The sequence below is a fragment of the Calidris pugnax genome, unplaced genomic scaffold (assembly GCF_001431845.1).
Source record: "Calidris pugnax isolate Ruff unplaced genomic scaffold, ASM143184v1 scaffold103, whole genome shotgun sequence".
NCBI classification, from domain to species: domain Eukaryota; kingdom Metazoa; phylum Chordata; class Aves; order Charadriiformes; family Scolopacidae; genus Calidris; species Calidris pugnax.
Genome location: NW_015090990.1, coordinates 2,884,861 through 2,894,058, shown reverse-complemented (window position 1 = coordinate 2,894,058; position 9,198 = coordinate 2,884,861). Strand labels below are relative to the sequence as shown.

The window sequence follows — 9,198 nt, the reverse complement described above, 5'->3', positions numbered from 1 at the left end:
GCATCTGTCAGGATGGGGGCTGGGTGCTGACCCCCGCTGTCTCTCGCAGGTCTATGCCATCATCTCTCTGCAGCTTCTGGTGACAGTGGGGATCATCGCTGTCTTCACCTTTGTGTGAGTGGAGGGTCCCTCCTTAGCCTTGCCCCAAAAAACTGGGGAGCCTGGCACCCCATGTCCCCTGGGGGTGTCCCGAGGGGACAGCAATAGCTGTCTCCCCTCCCTCATGCCCATCCTTCTTGTCCCACAGCTCCCCTGTCCGCTCCTTTGTCCGGAAGAACGTCGCTGTCTACTATGCCTCGTAGTGAGTAGGGGGTCCCCTGGTTCATGCTCCCCAGGGGTGCCTTCCAGGAGCACCCCACAGTCACAGCCTCCCAGCCCAGGGGGGGTCCCAGTGGGGGGTTTGCAGGGCTGACACCTGTCGTCTCTCTCTGTAGTGCCGTGTTCTTGGTGACATACCTGGTGCTGGCCTGTTGCCAGGGTCCCCGGTGAGTCGCTGGTGGCTGGGACCCCCGGGGTGGGAGGGTGTGGATGGGGAGGGGAGGCATCCCTGCCAGGGGTTGCCCCCGGGAGGGGGACACCAGAGGGATATGTGGCCATTGTCACCCGCTCACCTCTCTCCCCTCATTTCATCCTCAGGAGACGCTTCCCTTGGAACATCATCCTGCTGAGCATCTTTGTGAGTGGGCCAGGGCTGGTTGGGGGGTGGGTGGGGAGGCTGGTGGTGCCCCCATGGCACCCCAGCTCCCCAGGCGGGCTGGGGGGGACAGGGGGGACGTGTGGGGAAGTGGGGGGCAGCCCTGAATGGTGCCGCTCGCCCCACTGAGCCCACCCTTCTCTCCTGCAGACGCTCGCCATGGGGTTGATGACGGGAACGATCGCCAGGTAAGCCCTGGGGACCCCATAGTGACAGGAGCTGGGGTCCCTCCTGGCCCCCACCGTGCAGCCATCTCAAATGAGAGGCTGCCAGGAGCTGGGGGACACCCTGGTCCCCTGGGCTCGGGGACAGTGGGGTCCCTGCCTGGGACTGGGGAGTAACCAAGCAGGGGGTGACTCTGTTGTCCTCTCTGTCTGCAGCATGTACCAGACCAGTGCCGTCCTGATTGCCATGCTCATCACTGCCATCGTGGCCATCATTGTCACCATCTTCTGCTTCCAGACCAAGGCAAGGAGGGGGATGTGCCCTGCCCTGGGTGGGGGTTCAGGCACAGGGACCTGGGCAGTGGGGACATGCTGGGCTCTCTGTGATGTGTGTGTGTGTCCCACTGGCAGGTTGATTTTACGTCATGCCCGGGGCTCTTCTGCGTGCTGGGTATTGTGGTCATGGTGACCGGGATCGTCACTGCCATTGTCCTCTCCTTCAAATATGTGAGTAGAGGGGCTGTGGTGTGCCACGACTGTCCCCAGTTGGGTGTCCCCAGGGCTGGTATGGTCAGGGGGGTTTGGGTGGTCCCCCTTTGCTGGGAAGCAGGGTGGTGCTGGCCACGGCAGAGGCAGCTTGCCCGCAGGGAGAGGGTGCGTCGGCGTCAGCATCAGTGGCATCTCCTCGGGAGCCAGGACCTGCCCTGCCTTGCCCGCTGCCTGCCAGCACCCAGCTCACCCTCCCCGTGTCCCCTTCCCTGCGCAGGTCCCCTGGCTCCACATGCTGTATGCGGCCATCGGTGCCATCGCCTTCACCCTGGTGAGTTGACAGCTGGGGTGGGCAGAGGGTGTCAGGCAGGGAACCCCCCCTCCCCGCCTCTGGGCCCTTGCCTGACATCCTCTGTTCCCCCCAGTTCCTTGCCTATGACACCCAGCTTGTTCTGGGGAACAGGAAGAACACGCTGAGCCCTGAGGAATACGTCTACGGTGCCCTCACCATCTACACTGACATCATCTACATCTTCACCTTCATGCTGCAGATCGTGGGCCGGGATTAGCCCTGGGACCCCTCCAGTGTCCCATGTCCCCCCACCCTGCTGTCCCTCACTCCCTCCTCTGGCCTCTGTACAGGATACGGCCGCTTACCGTGATTCCTAACGCTTCGGCATCCCTACCCGTAGGCTGCAAAGGAAAGGGCTTCCCTTGATCACTCCCCTACAAGCCCCTGAGGGCAGTGGGGGGGACCGTCTGCCGGCGTTTAGGCAGTGCTTGGCCTCAGCACTGTTTGCTGGGCTGGCAGCAGAGCTCCACGGTCCTGCCTGGGCCTGGGGAGCTGGCAGCAGCCACTGGGATCGTGTTGGGATTTTTTTTTTGGCAGAGCCCGGTCGGTGTCATTCACTTGGTGCCTTAAAACGCGGCTCTGGCTGTGCCCCCCCCTCCCCGAGCTGTGGCGGTGCCTGGTGCGGGCGGGGGGGCAGCTGGGACCCCCATGGTGGGACTCGTGGCAGAGCTCACGTCGCAGAGGGCCCACAGCCACAGCTGCTGGCAAAGTTATACTTGCTAAATAAAACAGTTTAATTTTCCAGACGGCCCCAATCTTACTGGTGTGGCGACTCCCCCGAAAAACAAGTAGGCAGTCTCAGCGGGGGCTGCGGCCTGGGGCAGTGCAAACTCTGCTTTGGGATGGAAAAGCCAAGGTCGAGCTGCTCCAGGCCTTGCCTCCCCCTTGCTGCTCCCCCTGGCCTCCTCGTGGGCAGGATCCTGGCTGTGGAACAGCTGCCCCCCGCGCCCCCCCTGCATTGTGGGGACAGGCAGGGCCTGGGACTGACGGAGTGACTGCAGTGTCACTGCACTGAGCTGTTCCACTCACCAAGGATGAGGTTTATTTCTCTCCATGACTGCCCCACGGGGCTGACATCCCCTTGACCAGTCCCTTCAGGGTGCCACAGTGCCAGGCTCGGGGTGGGGGGCAGGCCAGCTATGCCCCCCTGGCCACACGCTTGTATCGCTCCGTCTCGTACTCGCCCTGGTTGGCTTCCATCATCTTCCGGCGGATTTTGAGCTGCTCCAGACGGCTTTTGTCCACTTCCCGCTTGACCAGGAGGAAGAGGATGATGCCGGAGGGCAACCCGATGGCCCTGCAGGACAGCCGGTGGGCAGGAGATGGAGAGACCCGGCAGGGAAACAAGGGCCCCGTGTGCCACCCTGGGGTGGCAGACAGCCCCCCACAACCAAGGACCCCCTGTCCCACCCTGGGCCACGGTGGAGCCTCCCAGTGCCGAGCCTCTCCCACCACCCCACCCCACTCACCAGGCCACCCCCACCGGCTTCATCGGGTTCTTGCCCTTCTTGCGGGTGGGGATGTACTCCACCCCCTCGGGGAGCCCCTCGTTGCTGGGCTCTGGGCTGGCCCGTGGCCCCGCTGGCCGGCGGCAGCTCTGCCCCAGGAGCCGTGTGCCCAGGGGGGCCAGCCTGGCACCACCCGCCGCTGGTCCTGCTGCCGCCAGCAGCCCTGTGGAGAGAGAGGGGTTAATGAGGGGCGGCCATGGTGCAGCGTGCTGGGGGGACCAGCCTGAGGGTCCTGCCCGTGCCGTCCCCCTGCCCCGCCGCTAGGGGGAGCTCGAGGGCGGGCCCGGAGCCGTGGGGGCGTGGTCAACGCAGAGGGGGCGTGGCTCTATGAGGCTTAGAGGGCGCGGCCAAGCGCAGCAGGGGCGTGGGCCTAAGACCCCTCCTCGCACGGGCGGGGCGGGGCCGGCCCTAAGCGCGTCCCGGAGGCCGCGGGGGCCCGTGCGGTGAGGGGTAACGGCGATCCCGACCCCCCGACCCGCCCTGCCCCGGGGCCGCCCCCGCCGCCTGTCCGCCTGCATTTACCACGCAGTCCGCCGAGCGCCGCCGCCGCCATGGTGCCGTCGCGCCGCAGCCCCGCTGCATGCCGGGAGCTGCAGTCCGCCGCGCACGGCCTGCCGGCCGGCGGCGCAGACCTGGCAGCGCGCGAGAAACTACGACTCCCAGAAGGCACCTGGCGGGGAAGGGGGTCAGTTTACCATGCTGGCGGAAGGGGCGGGGTCCAGGTAAGGACGCGGGACGGGGTTGGCTGAGGCGGGGAGGGCGGCGGGCAGGGATTGGCCAAGGCGGGCGAGCAGCGGAAGTGGCGGCGGCGGGGTGGGGTGCGCGGGGAGGCCGGCATGGAGCCCGCCGAGGGCCCGGGGGCGCTGGGCTTCCATGGCGACGAGGAGATCATCGAGGTGGTGGAGCTGGGACCCCCCGGGCCGGGTGAGACGGGGCCTTCCCGCGCCGCGCACCGGGCAGGACCTGCGGGGGGAGGGCTCCCGCTTTCCGCCGGGGCAGCGGGCCCGCTCCGGCCCTGTCCCAGCGGTAGGCCCGGCCGTTGGGGCCCGGCCCGTTCAGTTCCCCCCTCCCCAGGGACCGCGGCCTCTCCCTGCTCCTTTGCACGCTCCTCTGCCCCGGGTCTCCCGGCCGCAGCGGCGTCGGGATGGCGCGTCCCCCCCTACCGCTGCTGCCCGGTCCCCCGGGGACCCCCGAGGACCCACCGTGCCCGCCGCCGCCGCCTGCCCGGGAAGGGGCCGGGAGCCACGTCCTGACCTTTGCCTTCCGCAGATGACCTGGCCGATGAGATGGAGGACGTGGACTTCGACGAGGAGGGGGCAGAAGAGCCTGACGCCGAGGCTTGGGAGACAGAGGATGATGAAGGGGTGGAGGACGGTATGGAGGCGCAGGACGACAGCGAGGTCACCTTCTCCCTCCACTCGGGTGAGCAGCAGCGGGCATGGGCAGCGGCAGCTGGGGTGTCCCCCGGGACCTGCGCCCACCCTGACTTTCCCCAGAGTACGGGGGTGCAGCAGGTCCTTGCCAGGCTGATGTCTCCCGGCCGTTCCTGGGACAGCTGTCGCACCTTGGGGCTGTGATGCTTTGGGCTTTGCTCATTTCTGGCTTGCAGTCTGGTAGAGAAGCCCCTTGAGCCACCTACCGTGGAAGGAAGCCTGCCCTGCTGTTCCCCCATGGGCAGGATTGATTCCACTGGGTTGGGTTGGGTTGTCAGCTCGCTGACATCCCACCCAGACCCAGTGCCGCATGGGATGTGGATCCCCTGGGAACGTTGGGTGGGGCGTGAGCAGCATCCAAGCCACCACGTAACCTCTCTTTATTCTTCTGTGAAGCTTCTGTTTTCTGCGTGAGCCTCGACCCCAAGACCAACACGTTGGCGGTGACAGGCGGGGAGGACGACAAGGCCTTTGTGTGGCGTGTGAGTGACGGAGAGCTGCTGTTCGAATGCTCAGGTGAGGTGCCCCAGGCCGTGTCCCCTCTCCAGACACACTCTTTCCCCACCGCTGCTCTGCTGGAACCAGGCTCCTGGCTGTCTTCTGTAGCTTGGACTGAGCAGTCTCTGTCCCCCACTGTCTCTAGGACACAAGGACTCGGTCACCTGTGCTGGCTTCAGTCACGACTCTGTGTTTGTGGCCACGGGTGACATGTCTGGGCTTATCAAAGTGTGGCGGGTGGACACCAAGGAAGAAGTATGGTCCTTCGAGGTGGGGGACTTGGAGGTAAGTAAGTGGTGGGACCCTGCCCTGGTGCCCTGGGGAGCTCGTAGGCTGGCAGCTGGGACTTAGCTGGGTGGTGGTGGTGGGGATGCCACCACCCCTGTGACACTGTCTCTCTGCCCAGTGGATGGAGTGGCACCCTCAAGCCCACGTCCTTCTGGCGGGCACAGCTGATGGCAACTCCTGGATGTGGAAGATCCCCAGTGGAGACTGCAAAACCTTCCAGGGCCCTGCGTGCCCAGCCACGTGTGGCAGGATCCTGCCAGACGGTGAGTCACAGGGGCTGCCCGGGGTGGGGAATGTCACCAGCTCTGTGACAGATCCCGCTGCCACCTTCTGTCCTCCTGCTTCTGCCAGTCTGTGTGGAGCGGGAGGTGGAGGGGCCGGGGGAGCTGAAGCTCTAGCCACTGGCTGTGTCTCACCCAGGGAAGCGAGCGGTGGTGGGGTACGAGGACGGGACCATGCGCATCTGGGACCTGAAGCAGGGAACTTCGCTGCACGTCCTGAAAGGTAGGGAAGATGTTCATCGTCTGGGGTGCACCCTACCTGGAGAACAGCCTTTTCCAGTGGGGCTCTGACCTCTGCCTGGATGGAGAGGTGCCACCCTCCGAGGTCAGGGGCTGCCAGAGGGATTGGAGGGATGCTGGGATTCCCTGTCCCCACAGGTGGCCACCCCTTGCTAGAGGGGTGCTGGCAGAGCTGAGAAAGGTGGAGGATGCAGGAGGGTGGGTTTCAAGGCCTCCGCAGGGAGGACATGTGGAGTTCACACCTCTCCTGTTTGCCCCCCAGGCCAGGACGGCCACCAGGACCCCTTGACGTGTGTGGCCAGCAACCAGGACGGCAGTTTGATCATGACGGGCTCTGTGGACTGTCACGCCAAGCTGGTCAACTCCGCCACGGGCAAGGTGGGTCCGTGTGGGTGGGGGCAGAGCCAGGAGCCCTGGGAGACAGGGGACTGGCCTCCCAACCTCCTGTCCCGGGCCAGGCCGGTGTCTCCGGGTGGTTCAGGGCTCTGCCGGCCTGGAGCAGCCTGTGGTAGCCACCGGGGGCCAGCAGGAGGCACCCTTGGCCAACACAGCTGCTTCCTGGCAGCTGCTGGTGGGACCGGTAGCCGGGGTGGTCCCGTTGGCAGAAGAACGTTCCACCCTTGTTTGCTCTGAAGAGCTGAGGAAGGGGACCTCGGTGTGACTGTGTGTCCCCTTCCCCTCCCCTGTGCCTCCCTCCACCCAGGTGGTGTGCGTGTTCAAGATGGAGAACATGGCCCCCAAGGCCCCTGCCGGTGAGGGTGAGGAGGCTGAGTCCACCTCAGTGGAGTCGCTGGGCTTCTGCAACGTGTGAGTGTGGGGACACGTCGCACGGGGTGACACGGGGTGTGACAGCCCCTCTTCAGTGCCAGGCCTTAACTGGAGGGGTGGGGGATGTTTGTTACTAACAGACCTGTTTCCATCCCTCATGCTCCTTCTGCCCTCACCCTCATCCTCCCCAGTTGGCTGTGGGTATCCTGGGTCACTTGTATGTGACAGGGAGGACAAGGGACATCAGCTGATCAGTCCTACCCCCAGCCCATCAGGTCTCTAGTTGGCCTCATGGACCACTGTTTGGCTGGGATACCCTCCAGACGCGGCTGCTGGGGATCTTTCCTACCAAGACAGCATCTTCTCCCTTGTGAACCTTGGGCTCTTGCTGGGTCTCACTGTCCTGTTGGTTTCCTGAGCTGAGGTGTTTCATGGCTCCCATCATTGGGGTGTTCCTCATCTTCTCAATGCGCCTTGCCTTCAACCCTAATCCTTCACGTGCTTCCATCACTGCTTCCCCCAGGCCCATGTAATGCCTGTTCCTGTCTCTGCAGGATGCCGCTGGCTGCTGTGGGCTACCTGGATGGCACGCTGGCTATCTATGACCTCTCCACACAGAGCCTGAGGCATAAGTGCCAACACGAGGTACTGCTCTCCCCAGGCCTGGGGGTGAGGGGGTGTGTGTGTCTGGACCCATCCAAGCCTTTCCTCAGAGCCCAGGGGCTTTCCTGGGGCCAGTTTCCAATTTGTGCTTCTCCCTCAGCCCCTTAGGCTTCCCTGAAGGCCAGCACAGTCCCTGCGTAGAGGACATGCCCTGTAGCTTGGCTCTTGGGAGGGTGGCTCTCCTATCTGTGGGGATGGTGGACAACACTGAGGGGAGGACGTGGAGGGGAGCTGGGACTGTGCTGGGGGGCACCAGTGCTGACCTCACGGCTTCCCTGTGCCCACAGTCCGGGATTGTGCAGTTGCTGTGGGAGGAGAACTCGGCCGTGGTGTACACCTGCAGCCTGGACGGGGCCGTGCGGCTCTGGGATGCCCGCTCGGGGAAGATGATCAACGAGTACCGAGGGCACTCAGCCGAAATCCTCGACTTCGCCGTCAACAAGTGAGAGGGGAACCCCCAGACCCCTCCCCTCCCCGAAGGCCGCTGGGTGGAGGGACCAGGGGTGGCAGGGGCTCCAGACCTCAGGAACCTGAGTCACAAGCTCTCTCCTTCAGATGGCACGGGGAGCTTGGGTGATGAGGGGGAAAGGAGACTTGGGAACATGCTGAGACTTGAGGGTCTCGAAGGGGAAGTGGAGCAAATCAGGGCTGGGCTGGGCTGTGGGCACAGGATGCGTGAAGCCCCCATCACTGAGCTTTGTCTCCCCCTCCAGGGACGCCTCCATTGTGGTGACGACCTCCGGTGACCACCAAGCCAAAGTGTTCTGCGTCCAGCGCCCCGATCGCTAGGAGCTGTGCTGAGGGATGGTGTCCTGGCTCTGCCAGGTGGCTTGTGTACAGAGGGATGGGGGAGATGGGTCTCACCACCCTTCTCCAGTGCGTGCTTTGTAATTTTCCAGCCTGCCCTGCTTTGCCCCCACCATCTGGGGACCAAGGCTGGGGTTTTGTATGAAAATGTCTTATAATTATATAAATTATTTCACTTAACTGGATGCCATCCACTCTGCTTGTTGTGGGCAAGAGGACCTGGGGAGCTGTGCTCTCTCCCTCCTCAGGGATCTCCCCAGTATCCAGCCAGGGCTGAGGGACAATGGTGGATGGCTTTTTTCTGGTCTGGGTGGAGGCAGAGACCTCCAGGCCTAGTTAGGGGGAAGGAGGGTGTCAGGGTAGGAGAATCCTGCTCTGTGCAACCCAGGAGTTCTATAATGCAAGAGGATACTCAGTCCTAGACCCACGCACAGCATCCCCACCTCAGCCCCAAGACACAGATGAGCAGAAGTAATTTGCTCTGACATACAGTAATTACCCCGCTTACACTTGTGACTCCCAACACCCCTTCCAGGGCGAGGCCACAGGCATTGACAAGCCAAAGCCCCACATAGCCCTTTAAGATAGAAAGATCTCCTTTATTAATGAACCCCAACAGTATTTCTTCAGATACAGGAGTTTTGAACTCAAATACTCAGAATAAAACAAGTTAATATTGCATTATTCTCATAAGAAATACTGCAACTTATTTCCGGTAACATATTGCAAAGCGAAACAGCTTGCCGAGGGCACTCAGCCGAAATCCTCGACTTCGCCGTCAACAAGTGAGAGGGGAACCCCCAGACCCCTCCCCTCCCCGAAGGCCGCTGGGTGGAGGGACCAGGGGTGGCAGGGGCTCCAGACCTCAGGAACCTGAGTCACAAGCTCTCTCCTTCAGATGGCACGGGGAGCTTGGGTGATGAGGGGGAAAGGAGACTTGGGAACATGCTGAGACTTGAGGGTCTCGAAGGGGAAGTGGAGCAAATCAGGGCTGGGCTGGGCTGTGGGCACAG

At 63.5% G+C, this 9,198-nt stretch overlaps 2 protein-coding genes across 2 annotated transcripts in view; one reads left to right on the top strand and one right to left on the bottom strand.

Moving 5' to 3' along the window:
• PNKD (paroxysmal nonkinesigenic dyskinesia) overlaps nucleotides 1–3,877 on the bottom strand; it is an 11,663-nt gene extending 7,786 nt beyond the window's left edge. The window contains exons 1-2 of the mRNA XM_014954421.1: nucleotides 3,730–3,877; nucleotides 3,169–3,370 (exon numbers count right to left, since the gene is read on the bottom strand). Of these exons, the coding sequence (XP_014809907.1) occupies nucleotides 3,169–3,370; nucleotides 3,730–3,760 (233 nt within the window). The 5' untranslated portion in view covers nucleotides 3,761–3,877. The remainder of the gene's footprint in view (nucleotides 1–3,168; nucleotides 3,371–3,729) is intronic.
• Nucleotides 3,878–4,012: 135 nt separating this feature from the next.
• AAMP (angio associated migratory cell protein) lies at nucleotides 4,013–8,928 on the top strand. Its single transcript, XM_014954419.1, has 11 exons — nucleotides 4,013–4,131; nucleotides 4,477–4,629; nucleotides 5,037–5,156; nucleotides 5,284–5,423; nucleotides 5,545–5,689; nucleotides 5,847–5,930; nucleotides 6,210–6,325; nucleotides 6,651–6,754; nucleotides 7,270–7,360; nucleotides 7,666–7,820; nucleotides 8,092–8,928. The coding sequence occupies exons 1-11, from the start codon at nucleotides 4,044–4,046 to the stop codon at nucleotides 8,165–8,167; spliced, it is 1,272 nt and encodes a 423-aa protein (XP_014809905.1). The 5' UTR covers nucleotides 4,013–4,043; the 3' UTR covers nucleotides 8,168–8,928.
• The last annotated feature ends 270 nt before the right edge of the window (nucleotides 8,929–9,198 follow it).

Bases quoted from the DNA above. Each gene is read 5' to 3' on its own strand.
- AAMP (XM_014954419.1), top strand. From the start codon at position 4,044: ATGGAGCCCGCCGAGGGCCCGGGGGCGCTGGGCTTCCATGGCGACGAG. The intron at 4,630-5,036 runs GTGAGCAGCAGC...TCTTCTGTGAAG, and splicing joins CACCTTCTCCCTCCACTCGG to CTTCTGTTTTCTGCGTGAGC. The intron at 5,424-5,544 runs GTAAGTAAGTGG...CTCTCTGCCCAG, and splicing joins TCGAGGTGGGGGACTTGGAG to TGGATGGAGTGGCACCCTCA.